Genomic DNA, 16,794 nt, shown 5'->3' with positions numbered 1-16,794 from the left:
GACTTGAGTAGCTCTTATGTGCAAGGTACCATTTACTTAATCAGATTTAAAACTCTGGCTGTACGCCGTCCTTACAATTCAGTGAAAAAATGCAGACATGTTAAAGTTGTATTCCTTTACAGGTGGTAGTACGTTAGACCCTTTTGAATATTTTAATAAATTTGGATTATCTGACGCCAAATTAGTATGCACTCACTTTTGGCAAAAACTTTCAATTAATTACTTGAAATTTTGGCATTAAAACAGTATATTCAATCAACATTTTATTCCATGTACAATAACGTACATAAATTTCGTGGTCACAAAAGAGACCAGCAGTAAGGAAAGAGGTATATTTACAATGGCACAATAAAGTAAACCCATTCCCAGCCCGTTCACAATCATTGACAACCTTCTGATATACTGTTTTGTGCTTTCAGCCCAACACTGATGAGGCAGAACTTTTTACTAATTTTTGAACAAATACTTCAATGCTTTATAAAACATTAATCCCCACCCGAGTCAGTATCATTTAGATATTCTTCCTCAGCAGTGGTCCTGCGTGGTTCAACTGTCCACTCCTCTTCATCACAGTCTGTGCTGTCATCATGGTCTACATTCAATGCATTTAATTCGTTTTCTGCTGCGGCTGCAGCTCCAGCCTGACCAGCCAGTGCATTATCCTGTTCTTGTACAACAATCCCCTGGTGATTATCTACAGGCGCACCTTCCTTCGAGTCATCCTCTATGTACACTTTCTGGTGGCACATCGGGCAAGTGTCTTGAATATATAACCACTTTCGAAGGCAAAGTGCATGAAAGTAATGATGGCATGGAGTAACACGAGCTGCTGTTTGGAACTCATGGTAACATATGGCACACACATCATCTATTTCACTTAGTTGTGTTCCCTTTACTTCAGGAAGAGAGTTGATTTTTTTAACCGCAGTCCTACGATTCATAAAAGTCTTCCATCCGTTCTTTGCTTGCAAGTAGATGTTGAAGTAAGCATGCAGACACATCATACAAGCTCGGATCTTACTACCCGACTCAAACATCATTGTGTAGGCTCCATTACCAAACATGATTACCCCAAATACAAACTCAATAATATTGCCAGTTGAACGTACATAGTAGACATAATCATCAAGCTTCTCCCACAGCACGTTATAGTACCCATCCACCATGAATAATGTGTAGACAGTTAGAGAAACAACTACTTTCAGACACAGTTCAACACAGAATGCTGTCACCGCAAACAACCACGTATTTAGTGCATAGTAATGCCACAGCACATAGCTGAGAAAAATTGGAAGAACAAAAAGGCAAGTGGAGACCAACAACACTGGGAAATGTCTACGAAATGAGGACACGTGAGAGGCACTAAGGGACATCAAAACAGGATCAGTCATTCCATGGACAAAATGCAAGATTGCAGTTAACAAAAGGCACATGTTTCGACTTAAGCGAACAAGCCGTTCCTCTGGTTTTAGCCCGCTCAAACCAGTCTGCAGAGCCAAAATAAAAAACAGCACAGGTGCCACAAAACCTAGTCTCTTGTCCTCCTCTTCTGTGGATCCAATAAAAGACAAAATCCCCAAGCCCAAATAATGTGCTAGTGACGATATCACAGCACTCATCCCCATGACAGTTAAGGTAGAATCACAGCCACTGATTATCAGATTGCACACCACATCCCAAAAGTCATTCCACGATATTAAGTAGGGTGTGCTATTTTCAGCCATCTTCAGCACATACACCAACATGACCGCTTGTGCAGCAAGTCTAGTTAACCAGAAGACTCGCAGTACATCTGGCAGACGGATCCTTTTCCATGTATCTTCAATCAGCAACTGTAATCCATAAACACGATACATATGCTTTATCAGAAGATAAATGTACCTTGTGGAGTAGTAGAACTTTTTCATTTTCAGAATTAAGCACATGGCAGTCTGTAATATCAAAACAAGAGCTGAAATTAAAACCAAAATCTGTTGTAGGTGCGGTGCCAAACCAAGGATCAAACCTGTTACAGGAAGCAACAGATTGAGGATGATTAGATGGGAGTAGTTGGACTGTAGCTGGAGCAGCGTCACATAACCAATTCCAAAGAACAGCTGCAGTATAGCAAGTGCCATCCACACTGAGGGTCCATTGGAGAGGTCGACGTCTAGCCCAATTGCTTCTTTGTAATAGGCATGGTAGATGTTCAAGTGCAAAGTAGTGTAATAATTCACAGATACCGAAGTGGCAGCAAGAAGAAATGCAAGGCTGAACGTATAAAACTTGAAAAGTGCTCGTTGCGATAATACCAAGACAACACTGGATAGTAATACAGCTAAAAGAGAGAAAACACAAGAAAATAGTTAAGTCACGGGTTCAAACTTTACATGCCATTGATCACATAAGGTACAGCACAGACCACACCAGCATAATATTCTGCGAGAACTGCTGGCACTCCAATCACTTCAATAATGCATTTAATATAATTTGTATTTGATTCACGACACCAGAAAGGTCGACAAACATGACATTAAAAAAAAGTTATAAGAAATCTAGCACCCATAACACAAATTAGACCAGTCACCTAATACAGTCCCTTGAATTTGTGGTGGCAAAGATATAGGAGGACAAAGCTACTTTAGCATGGCACATTTTGTTAACAACCAGTGGCTTATGAATGAAAGTGCCTTTTGTAACATGGATTGGTTTAAGCTCTAAATAAGTCATTATAGAAGCACTCCGTCACTCTTCCTTGCAGTCATGTATCCATCTGTCCTTCAACGGATTCATTTTTGCATTCACTCTAGGACACAGCCCAATATATAAACACACAAACTCAAATACTTAAGACTATTTCCTCTTTCAACATTTGACAATACAATCATTACACATCAAGGCCTACATCATACGTTCTGGAACAAATCATGTTGTGTTTGTCGTGATAAAGGGGCTAATTGGAGCAGAAATACCTTTGAACAAATACCAGCAGTTTATGCGACTAAGGTGAGTGGACCCCGCACCGTGTGTCCTTACAGAAGTTCAGGAGGGACTGAAACCTACTCCCTTGTGTGGAATCTCTTGGTAGGCAAACAAGAGGCACAGCAGGAGTAGATCCCGCTTCCTACTGAGGTTCTCTAGCAGAGTTCCCACCATGCTCTTCTGTAGGTGGGAGGTACAGTTACAAAAACGTGAGTCGAGGGGTGTGGCTATGCGGCTAACCAACATGGCCGCTTGTTGAGGTGTCTCCGTGACTCCCTTCCTACACCATCAATCCGGCTCACTACTCTTCACTCCGGGGCCAGAAACACGAATCAGAGCTGCAGCGGAGCACTTAGATCTGGGTCCTGTGACAAACCGACACCCGGGCTGGAGTTACAGACGCTGACGTTTGCGGCCTTCCCTGGCGCTAGAGCCGGGGCCTTGCGTGGTGATCGGGCTGAGGTGGCAGTCGTGGTTGCCGGCGAGACTCTGTGTTCAGACTACTTGGGGCCCGGACTTTTCCCCGCTCTACATATTTTGGGGATCGAATATTGAGAGGGGGCACGGCCCCAGCGCCGCACCGCCAGGAAGAGTCCCTGCTGGAAGAACGCTGTATGCGGCACAAACCTATGGAGAGGCCAGGAACTGAGCAGTGACGTGCGGACTGGGGTAGAGTGCTGCGCCAGACCTATTGTCAGAGGTGAGGTGCAGCTTCCCCCCCCTGCCGAACCGCTCATACTGCTGGTGCTGGCTTATTGGGCCATATACTGCATCGTCAGCACTTGGGTCCCCACGCTCTGGACTAGCTTACCCGACGCCTGCCGTGCTGCGAAGGCCGGAAGGTGCTCTGAAGAGAAGTGGCCCCATGTGCACTCAAAGAACATATGGAGGGTTGCTGGACCCGGTGCATTTGAAGATCTTGCTGCCTCACAACTGGTCATCGCTTAGCGCCCCCCCCCCCCCCCCCCCCCCCAGGCTGCTCTGGTAAGCCAAGACTGCCCTTGTGGATTTCAATTCGCCATAAACATCAGCTAAGCTCCCGGGTGAACAGTAGGGAGTGTCCTTTACTCCCCTCCTCCCCGTCAGCTGTACTCAGAACTGGTCCGGCGGTGATACCACCACTTGTAGAGTTTGGCCAGAGTGAGTGTGCGGGCCCCACCATGTCTTGCGCGAAGGGCGCAAAATCAACGCAGCAGAGCAGGCTGGACCGCTACACTTGCCCGAAAGCGGATTTGCCTGAGCGTAAGGTGGTAGGGGACAGACAACAGGAAGGAGCGGAGCATGACTCTTAAGACCTTACGCTGAAAGACGAAATGGAGGCCATAAATGGGATGCGCACCTCCATGGAGCAGCGGATGGATACCCTTTCTTCAGAAATGATGCTGATCAGAGCAGACCTTGTCAAACACAGGGAAAAAGTTAAACAACTGGAGCCTACCACGTCCAGCCTTGTGGAATATACATCGCACTTGCAGACCGAAATTCAGGAACTCCAGGCGTTTCGTAAAATCACGGAAAGCAAGCTGGATGATTATGAGGGGCACAGGCGACGCAACAACGTGCGCATCCTAGGCATGCCGGAGAAATCAGAAGGACCCACCACAGACCTATTTTTGGAAAACCTAATCACTACACACTTGCAACCAATGGGCCTGTCCAACCTGTTTGTGGTTGAAAGAGCTCACAGGGTACGGGGGGGGGGGGGTTACCCGAAGCCTGGAGCCCCCCCTCGACCGATATTGGCCAGATTACTAAATTACAGGGATACTATCCTTCAAGCTGCCTCCAATCAAGCTAGACAACTCAAAAGTCACTTTCTTTCCAGACTTTACACAAGCCGTGCAAAGACAACGTCGCTCATTCCTAGATGTCAAAGGACGACTGTGCGACAAAGGCCTGAAATACGCCATGATTTTCCCAGCCCGTCTCAGAGTTGGGCCGAGGGAAAAAATCGATTTTGATCTTCCGGAGGCTGCATTAGACTGGCTGGACGGGTGGAGGAACTCGACAGACGGGAGTTCCAGTGGACATTAAGACTGGCCACCAGAATCCATCAGTAAGACTGAGTGGCTCCTAGCCGCTTACACACCCTATAGTTTGTCACTGGCCGGTTATCGGCGCATTACAAACTAATCTATAGCGCTGCGTATTAGTGTAGTCCGAATTAAAATGCTCACTGTAATTATGGCCCACCTGGGCCCGGACACACATTAAAATGGTAGGGAGGTGAGATTACAGGACGCTTAAGACTCCCCCCCCCAGTTTCTTCGTTTAGTAAATTGTAGGGCGACAGGCACTCAGCATTTGGTGAATATGGGAGTTTCGAGCCCAGAGTGCAGGGAGGGGGGGTTGTTGGGAGGGGATGTTTTCACTTGTTTGAATGTATTGGAGTTGTTTCGACAGTACAGTCAGTAATGTACGTAGCAGAAATGACACCCTAATTAGCAGTCAATGTGTGCGCAGTAGAACAAGGATATTAAAATTTGGAGTTGGAATGTCAACGGGCTTGGTGGACAAAATTAAGCACTGTGTAGTTTTGCAATAAATCAAGAGACTAGCACCAGACATTGTCCTACTCCAAGAAACTAATCTGGTTGATTACACATGCAAGGCAATGCATAGATGGAGCTACTCGATCGCACAAACTGGCTTTACGACCAGCTCTACAGGGGTGGGCATCATGCAAAAGAGAACATTTCCCGTGTCACTGATGTCCACGTGGGCTGACGGCCAGGGTAGATATGTCGGGATCACTGGAACATGGGAAGGGCGAACCATCACTTTCATGTCCATATACGCTCCGCCGGGCCTACAGTCCGCCACATTCACTGATCTCAGCGCCATATTACTAGCTTTGCCGGATGGGCAGCTGGTGCTTGGTGGAGACTTCAATTCCGTACTCTCTGGCTCACTAGATAGGCACCCCCCTCATGTACTGCCTCAATCGTCACACTCTTTCTCCGGTTTCCTAGAGGTCATGGGGCTTTTAGACGGGTGGAGAACCTATAACCCGAACAAAATTCAACACACCTTTCATTCCAGGGGACATAATAGCCTCTCCCGCCTAGATTACATTATAGTCCCCGTCCCACAGATCACAAATATTCACGATATCAGACATCTAGCCAGGGGCATTTCCGATCACTCCCAGTTATGGGTTCACATAGTTTTGGGTCATGCACAAGTGGGAAGAGCTGCCCCCATCAACCTGTGGTACTTAAGAAACCCGAAAATACGCAAAGACCTGATTAAAGCCATAGACAACTACTTTTCAGAAAAGGAGGACTCCGTTGACTCTCCCCAAGTTCTGTGGGAGGCCTTTAAAACTGTTCTCCGAGGCCAGGCCCTCTCCCTGATAGCGGGACTTAAAAAAAGACAACCTTAAAGACATCACTGACATCGAACAAGAGGTATATCGCCTTGAACAAGACATGAGTTCAGATATCACACCCGAGGCTCTTCATACACTCGGTATTCGCCAAGACGAATACAGGGCATTAGTGACAGATCGAGCCAAGACACTGGAGCAGGATAGAATGGGTTGGATTTATGACTGGTGGGGACAAGGCCGGAAAACTGATCGCTTGGCTTGATAAGAAGGAGTATGCTAGTAAACTTGTTCGAGCTTAAAGACGCTGACATGTCTCCCATAACAGACCCCCAAGACATAGTTAACCCCTTTGCAGATCATTTCCGCACAGTATACACCTCAGTGGCGCTGCACGCCGAAGACGAATCCTCAGACCTCCTACGAGACATCTCCCTCCCCAAGCTTTCGGATGAGGACCAAGCATTCATGGACAGCAACCTCTCCACTGACGAAATAGCAGTCGCGATACGAGCGCTGCATTCGGGAAAGGCCCTGGGACCAAATGGTATCCCTATAGAACTTTACAAACTCAGACCAGACAATTTGGCCCCATACTTGAAGGATATGTACAAGGAGAGCCTCAAGGTAGGGTTACTGCCTACAGACCAGAGAATTGCAACTATTGTCACAATCCATAAAGAAGGGAAAACCAAGACAGACTGCGCCTCCTACCGACCTATTTCACCGTTAAAAGCTGAACCCCAAATCCTTGCTAAATTGCTCGCTAATAGATTGGTTAAAGTCATAGGGGACCTAGCACACCCTGACCAGTCTGGCTTTATGCCACATAGGAAAACTGCATTAAACCTGTGCGGGGTCCAAGGGGTTCTGGGTAGGGCATCCAACATACAAGAACAGGCGATCATTGTTTCACTAGATGCCACCATGGCTTTTGATACAGTTGAGTGGCCCTACCTTTTCGCAGTACTCACGAAACTGGGATTGGGGACAGTCTTTATTCGATGGGTGCGCTTGTTGTATAGTGAGCCTATGGCTCAAGTAGTCGTAAATAACAAAACAATCGGAGGCCTTTACACTCAGCAGAGGGACCAGACAGGGATGCTCTCTATCCCCCCTATTGTTCGCACTTGCCCTGGAACCCCTTGCAGCATGGATCTGGAGAGACCCAGTCATCCGTGGAATGCGATGGGCCCCAGACTGGGAGGATCCCGTTATACCTCACATCCCCCAAGAAATCTCTGACCGCTGTTTGACATATTTGCCATATTTGGCAGTTACTCCGGGTTTGGTATCAATTAGCAGAAATCTCTCATCTATGTTCTCTGTGGTGGCCCGCCTCTGCTACCCCCATATTGTCCGATACAAATGGTCACTGATGGTTTCAAATACCTGGAAATATTCGGCTCTCGATCATTCACTCCGATATTCCCGTAACCTCGTCTTCCCCACTGCAGAGACTTAGACAAGATATCACAAATTGGAAGACACTCCCACTTTCCCTTTTAGGCCGGGCAGCCCTCTTTAAAACGATGTCCCTGCCCAGTTTCCTGTATGCACTACAAAATTCGTCTGACTCTGTCCCAAATTTGTACTTTAAAGAAATAGAAGGGCTCCAGCGGGAACTTTTGTGGGACAGGAAACCACGTATTGCCTTACGCAAACTCGCGCTCAATTGGTATGATGGAGGGATTGGATTGCCAGATATTAAAAAAATACTATTGGACCGCACACCTTGCAGCCATTAATCATGGCACCTACGGCCGCTTTGACGACCCGGGATTCAACATGGATAGATGGCTTCTCCCCAAGGGTACATACGACCGAGCACTTTATTCTAAACCAGGCAGATATCCACTTACGGGTCCCACCAGGCACGCAGTTGAAGTCTGGCACTCCGCTAATAAATTGCTAGGATGGAGCCAGAAACGTACACTTGCCACGCCCCTGTGGGACTCACAGGAACTGGGAGATCTGTGGAAATCAAAAGACTTTGACAGATTGGAACTAATAGGTATATCACATATCAAAGATCTCTGGGATGGGGGCGATGTGAAACCCTCTGATGCTCTCCAGCGCCAATTTGAGCAGGCAGAATCAGAATGGCTCCGATATCTGCAAGTCCGGCACACTCTCCGATCTGCCTTGCCCCGAGACTCCTCCCTTCCCAACTTGTCCGCACTAGAGGACAGGATACACGATGGACACTTGCCTGAGAAAGCCATTTCCCTCATATATAAAAAGCTCATAAACATGGAAGATCCTCTTCGCCCGCTGCGGGAAAAATGGGTAAGGGATGGCATCGAAATGGATGAAGAGGATTGGCAATCAGCGATTTTCTCCCCTAAAACTGTTGCAATCCCAGCGCATCTCCACTTAGTACAACTGAAGGTCCTACACAGAATCTATGTTATGGGTCCCCAGCTGCTACACATGGGAGGGCCAACTGACGGGACTTGCAGGGGGGATGTAACCAACTGGGCACATGTATGCATATAATTTGGCATTGTGAACCTCTCCTAGATTATTGGCAGAAGATACACGAGGTGATGAGGTAGGTTTGGGGGGTTGTTCTTCGTCCAGAGGCGCGCAGATGCCTCCTAAATGTCTGGGAGCCCACTGACCTTACCACTTACTCCACACAGTGGGTCACGCTTGAGCTTATGGTTGCCAAAAGAAACATCGCCCAGCTCTGGGGAGCTGCACACGCACCCAAACTTGCAGACTGGAAGAGAGATCTCGACTGGTGTATGTATAAGGAAACGACGGTCTACATTGCCCGTGGCTGCCCGCGGAAATTGTCTTAAGATCTCGGACCCCTGGAATGTCCATCGTGGTAATATTTGTGTCCCGCCCCGTAATATTGAGTGTGATGATGCCCCTTCCCCGTGACCCCCAATGCGCTATCCTATTTGTATTGATATCTGTCTCCACTGTACTTCAATTGTCATCTGTACTGCACTGTACGTTCATGTCGATTTTTGTTAATAAAAAGATTTTTTTTTTTTTTAATGCAAGTCGAACAATGGCGAATGCCCCAATAGTAATTGCCATCAGTTTTCAAAGCTAGGTGCGACCTGTGTCTTGTGGGCAAGCTTGGGGATGCTGGAGTTTGGCATAGTTGTCTATTCACTCACTGGAAATAGCAGTGTTTTTTAGCGGGTTTACAATTTTAGAAGGGGAGTGTTGAATAGGTGGGCATACCCATGCCAGGTGACAAGGAAGCGGGGTCACATTAGCAATGGGGACAACGTGCCGATTTCTTTTGGTCTAGTCTGAGTAAGTACTCCAAAAGAGCAGTATAATCTTTTAAGTACAAACTCAACATAAGCAAAATAAATTAAAATAAAAGGACAAAAGAAAACATGCTGTTGTCTCACCATGACTGGTATAAGCTTGCAATAACAAAACCTATCAGCAGGTGTCTGTTTTCGAAAGGTATGGTAAATAGCTATGGTTGTTTTAAAGTTACAGCATGCCCACAACATTTAGAGCCAATGTGTTGGCCATCATGGAATGGTAAAACAATGATACAGTATGGAGAAAAGCATTCTAGATTGCTCTATTGGTTTACAGGAAATGGCCATGTGAGATGACATGAGGGGGAAAACAAGCGACAGTAACACTGTCTAGAGACATGTAGTGTCCTCTTAAACATTAAAATAAAAAGAGAAGCAAATAAATTAAAGGTGAACTACAAAAGGAGAAAACAAAGGGACTGGGCAACCAGCACAGACACTGAAGAGCACTCATTTTCAGGGGGATGTACAGGTCATCAGAAAATGCAGGTATTCATAAGGCAAGAGAGCCAATAGCTGATGTGGAATGAACCATTACCTAAAGCAGTACACTGTGGAAGCAGAGTCAAAGTGACATTCAGACGAATCAATGACAGAATAGAGCTGACCCAAAGGCCTTTTGTGCACCTCCATGGATATATATGGATGCATGTATTATGTAATGATTTTATTTTTTAATACAAGATACTGGCAAACAGCTAATACGAAATTTTAGCAAGCATTACAGTGAAAATCTTCTCCCACTGGGGTTTGTCAGAGGCGGTAATCAACACAAACTCTTTCCCTACAAAGGTAATCTAACATTTCATGCAACAATTTACCTGTCTGTAGGCTGCAGGGGGTCTCCAAACTTTTCTGTACTGAGAGCTACTTGTGTTCAATGAAATGGATTGCGAGCTACTAATATTAGTGCTGTATAATTTCAATTTTTTATATGTATAATAATTCAACCAAGCAAAAGCTTTCAAATTTAATAAGCTGAGCTGCACACAGGTGAGCTACTTCGAGGTAGCTGGAGAGCTACAGTAGCTCACAAGTTATTGGTTGGAGACCCCGATGACTAGAGAAATAACAAACCAAACCTTTAATACTTATGGTATCTACCGTGTGCTTTTCAAAATAAATGTGTCAGGCCTGAGTTTCTCACAACTTTTCATAATAAACAGATCAGACCTATGGTAAGAGATATAGTGTTCCTAATGAAACAATCAGGCCTCTAACCGCTATCAATGTCTTGTCACCACAATCAACAGAGGCCTCTAGAACTGAGCTTAAGCTTTCCCACAAGGCAACAATCAGGCATACAGTCAAATTTACATAGCATACAAAAATTACAGTTGGAAAAGCAAAATGTTATGTTATTTGGGTATTTATTTAAGCGCACGTACACCAGCAGGTTTCTTGGCGCTGAGGTTCCAAAACGGAGATCTGCCAGGAAAAGAAACCACTAGTTATAGGCCAAAGTAAACAGCCATGTTTTGAGCTGCTTTCTGAATCGCATGTAATCCACCTCAAACCTCAGTGAGATGGGCAAAGACTTCCTGAACCTCGGACGCAAAAAGGAAAATCGGGTCCCATCGATACGTTTGCGTTTGAATATGGGACCCACCAGAAGATTCAAATGCGTTGATCTCAGAGTACGCATGGGGGAGTACTTGCCGATTAGTGAGGAGAATAAGTAAGGCCCTATTCCCTGAATAGCTTGAAAGAGAATGCAACCAGTTTTAAACATGGCTCTCTGCTCCAACCTGAGCCAGTGAATATCTTTTAACAATGGGCTAATATTACATTGTCCGTCCTGAAGATGGATGATTCTGGCTGCTTAATTTTGACTCATCTGAAGACGATGTTTCAGCTTTTGTGGGAGGTCGAGATAAAGCACATTACCGTAATCAATTTTTGATAAGATAAGTGCTATCACTACTCGAGTACAGGCCTCTTTGCTGAGAAAACGTCTGATCTTGCGGAGTTGGACAAAGCAAGAGGAGGTAACTGACCCAATCTAGGCAGTCATGGAGAGACCTGAGTCAATGTGAAATCCTAGACTCTGCCACAGGTTTAGGGAGAGTTTCAAAGGCCAATGAGAAGGTGTCCAGTGACTGACCTTATTATTACTGGGGATGATTAACTCAGTCTTGTCAGAATTAAGTTTTAGTTGGTTATTGTCCATCCAGTTTTTTATATACTGCATAGAATTCTTAACAAAATCTTTGGATTCATCTGAATTCTCCAAGGGGAAAATTAGCTGCATGTCATCAGTATAGTTAAAGCTCTTTACCCCCATCTGCCGGAGGCTAGTGATCAAGGGCCGTATATATATATATATATATATATATATATATATATATATATATATATATATATATATATATATATATATATATTACCTACTGGCGGTCGCCAGTAGGTAGTTATAGTTAGGACCACGTTTCCATAGGAAATCCGCAACATTCTATTTTGAATAACTTTGGCGCTGGTTGACGAATCCTCGCGAATTTTTCAAAATAGGTGGGGCGCTACGCTCCGCTCCTACCCTGAAAGTCTCGGGGTGATTCGTCAAGCGGGGGCTGAGATAAAAGGGGGGTCCCAAAACGCGTTTTTCCCATGCATTTTTCCATAGGACCTTTAGACAGGGCTACAGCCCGAACGGCTGAACAGAATTACTAGAAATTTGGCAGAGAGGTAGTCCTCAGGTCAAGGAAGTGCCTTTTGTAGGTTTGGTGTAAATCTGTTCAGTAGATTCTGAGAAAATAGCCTTTAAATCAATATATATATCTGAGCCAGCTTACGGTACGCTTACCGTACGCGTACGGTGGCGTGCGCGAGCGCGATTCTGATTGGCTGTTACATCTAAGTAAACATTCGAATCGGTCGAAACCAGGAAGCGGCGGCCGCCATTTTCTCTCTCGCACTCTGAGGGGGGGGGCTGTAAACAAAGGCAAAAAACATATAAAGGGGCTGTTTAGACAGCGCCCATGCACATAGCCATGTTAGTTGAGTCCTCAAAGATCCCCCAAGGCCAAAAACGGTAAATTTTTATTTTTTGAAAATTTCGCCGATTACGCTTACCGTACGCGTACGGTGCGCTTACGCTAAAAATTTTGATAAAAAAAAAAACACTCTCTGTGCATGGCATATTATTGTCATCACTTACAAATTAAATTTAACAGATTACCTATCACAAGGAAGCGCATAATATGTCCTCCATGTGCGCACTGTGCGTAACGTGGGCACGCGGTGAGCGTAGCGCACTGCGTGCCCACCTTGCGTGTATGGCACTAACTGCGTAAAGTGGGCGCGCGGTGCGCAAAGCGCACCGCGTGCTCACTGTGCGCACACGGTGCGCGAAGCGCACCGTGCGCGCACGGAACGAACTGCGTTAAGTGGGCGTGCACGCCACGAATGGCGTAAAGTAACTTAGCATTTAAAAAACCGTACAAATTCACTGAAAAAACCATAGGTTTCACACACGTTATAGTTAGGAATTAGCATTTAAAAAACCTTGCTAATTCAATGGATATAACTATCAAGGAAGAATTAATAGATTAACTTTCACAACGAAGCGCATAATATGTCCTCCGTGTGCGGACGGTGCGCGAAGCGCATCGTGCGTACATGGCCCATCCAGCGTAACGTGGCGTGCACGGCACTAACTGCGTAAAGAGGGCGCGCGGTGCGCGAACCGCACTGCGTGCTCACTGTGCGCACACGGTGCGCGAAGCGCACCGTGCGCGCACGGAACGAACTGCGTTAAGTGGGCGCGCACGCCACGAACGGCGTAAAGTAACTTAGCATTTAAAAAAACGTACAAATTCACTGAAAAAACCATAGGTTTCACACACGTTATAGTTAGGAATTAGCATTTAAAAAACCTTGCAAATTCACTGAAAAAACCATAGGTTTTACACATGTTATAGTTAGCTGGACATTTTACTGATAAAAAACCATTGAAATTCCCCCGTTATAGTTAGTGCAGGCAACTATAACTCACGCGACCGCAATCCTCTGCTGATGCTAATACTGTATTTAGACACTTATTTGCCCATGTCTTCTTCCATTAAATTTTAACTATACATATATTACAAATATTTTTTTTTCATAAAGACACATATGTCATCAGCAGAGGATTGCGGTCACGTGAGTTATAGTTGCCTGCACTAACTATAACGGGGGAATTTCAATGGTTTTTTATCAGTAAAATGTCCAGCTAACTATAACATGTGTAAAACCTATGGTTTTTTCAGTGAATTATATATATATATATATATATATATATATATATATATATATATATATATATATTATATATATATTTTCACTGAAAAAACCATAGGTTTCACACATGTTATAGTTAGCGGAAATTTTACTGATAAAAAACCAATGAAATTGCCCCGTTATAGTTAGTGCTGGCAACTATAACTCACGCGACCGCAATCCTCTGCTGATGCTAATACTGTATTTAGACACTTATTTGCCCATGTCTTCTTCCATACATTTTTAGCTATACATATATTACAAATATTTTTTTTTATAAAGACACATATGTCATCAGCAGAAGATTGCGGTCGCGTGAGTTATAGTTGCCAGCACTAACTATAACGGGGCAATTTCATTGGTTTTTTATCAGTAAAATTTCCGCTAACTATAACATGTGTGAAACCTATGGTTTTTTCAGTGAATTTGCAAGGTTTTTTAAATGCTAATTCCTAACTATAACGTGTGTGAAACCTATGGTTTTTTCAGTGAATTTGTACGGTTTTTTAAATGCTAAGTTACTTTACGCCATTCGAGGCGTGCGCGCCCACTTAGCGCAGTGCGTTCCGTGCACGGTTTTTATCAACTTTAATAAGCCCTGTACATTTGGTGGCCTTCGGCCACCAAAAGCACAGGGGGTGGGGTCAATGTGGATAGTGTTTTTTTTATTTCGATTTTATAATTTCATGTTGCCAAAATAGTTTTTTTACTGATGTAACACTCAGTGCGAGAGACAAAATGGCGGACGCCGCTTCCTGGTTTCGGCCAATTCGAATGTTTACTAAGATCTAAGAGCCAATCAGAATCGCGCTCGCGCACGCCACCGTACGGTAAGCGTACGGTAAGCATACCGTAAGCGGGCTCAGATATATATATTGATTTAAAGGCTATTTTCTCAGAATCTACTGAACAGATTTACACCAAACCTACAAAAGGCACTTCCTTGACATAGGGACTACCTCTCTGCCAAATTTCTAGTAATTCTGTTCAGCCGTTCGGGCTGTAGCTCTGTCTAAAGGTCCTATGGAAAAATGCATGGGAAAAACGCGTTTTGGGACCCCCCTTTTATCTCAGCCCCCGCTTGACGAATCCCCCCGAGACTTTCAGGGTAGGAGCGGAGCGTAGCGCCCCACCTATTTTGAGAAATTCGCGAGGATTCATCGACCGGCGCCAAAGTTATTCAAAATAGAATGTTGCGGATTTCCTATGGAAAAGGGGTCCTAACTATAACTACCTACTGGCGACCGCCAATAGGTAATTATTACCTACTGGCGGTCGCCAGTAGGTAGTTATAGTTAGGACCACGTTTCCATAGGAAAACCTCAACATTCTATTTTGAATAACTTTGGCGCCGGTCGACGAATCCTCGCGAATTTCTCAAAATAGGTGGGGCGCTACGCTCCGCTCCTACCCTGAAAGTCTCGGGGGGATTCGTCAAGCGGGGGCTGAGATAAAAGGGGGGTCCCAAAACGCGTTTTTCCCATGCATTTTTCCATAGGACCTTTAGACAGGGCTACAGCCCGAACGGCTGAACAGAATTACTAGAAATTTGGCAGAGAGGTAGTCCTCAGGTCAAGGAAGTGCCTTTTGTAGGTTTGGTGTAAATCTGTTCAGTAGATTCTGAGAAAATAGCCTTTAAATCAATATATATATCTGAGCCCGCTTACGGTACGCTTACCGTACGCTTACGGTAAGCGTACGGCGGCGTGCGCGAGCGCGATTCTGATTGGCTGTTAGATCTTAGTAAACATTCGAATCGGTCGAAACCAGGAAGCGGCGGCCGCCATTTTGTGTATTTCACTCTGAAAAAAAAGAGTGAAAACAAGGAAAGGGGGCAATGAGGAGAGTTACAGACCCCCTAACATTTGTAAGGGGGTCAAAGAAGGACAGAAAAGTACAAAAAAAACATTTATTGATTTAAAAAAAAATCACGGGGTACGCGTACGGTAAGCTTACGGTAAGCGTACGGTAAAAAAAAAAAAAAATAGATAAATGAAAAGCAGATTTAAGAGTTTAGAAATTAGGGAGCTCTAAAAAGAGCTGTTGTGTTTATGAAGTCATTTTTTTAGTGGTACCTACAAGTAAGTACCGATGCAGAGTCTAAGGTTCAAGAGGAAGACTCTGTTCCCTTCATCATTGAAGTGCACACCATCTCCTCTATAAATGTCTTGCATGTCATAACGCAAGTTGTTGTGGTAAATGGCACCCATACCATAGTCACGGAGGAGAGCAGAAACAGATTTGTTGACGTGCTTTCTTGCTTTGTCAATCTGTGGACAGAAATGATTGGACCAGTTCCATTTTTGCCTTTGGCATATGTTGGAAAACACAAAGGCAGTTTTAGGGAAAAGTGTAAACAGTTGTGCAAAGGTGTCCTTCATAAGCATTTCCAGACCTACCCCAGTCAAAGTGCCTAGGTCATTGCCACCACAGTGCACTATTATGAGGTCAGGGTGTTGGATTTGAATGAAGGATTTCACCAATGGCATCAATTGGTGCCACTTTAACCCTCTCTGACCAATCCATTTAATGTCTACATTTGGCAAAGCAAGGTCTCTCACCATATCTGTTTTCTCTGCAAACTTTTCACTCCAGAAGACATAGCTGTGCCCTACAATCCACACTGTGAACATCTTCAAAGGAGAACTGGATGCACTCAGGAGGTGTCTTTCAGTAGAATGGCAATAAGAAAAGAAAGACAGTTTGGAAATGGAGGCATACATATTTTTTTAAAACAAAAAGAACTGATTGGCTGTTTCATACCATTCTAGAATAAAAACTAGGCTGTATGTGAAAATTAATAGAAGCATGTTTTGTATTGGTACAAAAAAATGTGTAACCAAAGAACAGTACTATGGATTTGCTGTAAGGTTTGAAAAGTCAAGCACTCTTGCTCTGTGGAATTGAAACATTGTGTGTCGAACTTCTGACCTAACTGCACACAGCAGTGTT

At 44.7% G+C, this 16,794-nt stretch overlaps 1 protein-coding gene across 1 annotated transcript in view; it reads right to left on the bottom strand.

Moving 5' to 3' along the window:
• Positions 1 to 250: 250 nt before the first annotated feature.
• Positions 251 to 16,794, bottom strand: part of RNF139 (ring finger protein 139) — a 33,577-nt gene continuing 17,033 nt past the window's right edge. Inside the window, exon 2 of the mRNA XM_085604983.1 lies at positions 251 to 2,317. Within this exon, the coding sequence (XP_085461109.1) occupies positions 486 to 2,317 (1,832 nt within the window). The 3' untranslated portion in view covers positions 251 to 485. The remainder of the gene's footprint in view (positions 2,318 to 16,794) is intronic.

The sequence above is a fragment of the Triturus cristatus genome, chromosome 5_1 (genome assembly GCF_964204655.1).
Source record: "Triturus cristatus chromosome 5_1, aTriCri1.1, whole genome shotgun sequence".
Taxonomy (NCBI): domain Eukaryota; kingdom Metazoa; phylum Chordata; class Amphibia; order Caudata; family Salamandridae; genus Triturus; species Triturus cristatus.
The sequence above is the reverse complement of the archived record's forward strand: the minus strand, read 5'-3'. Positions and strand labels throughout refer to the sequence as shown.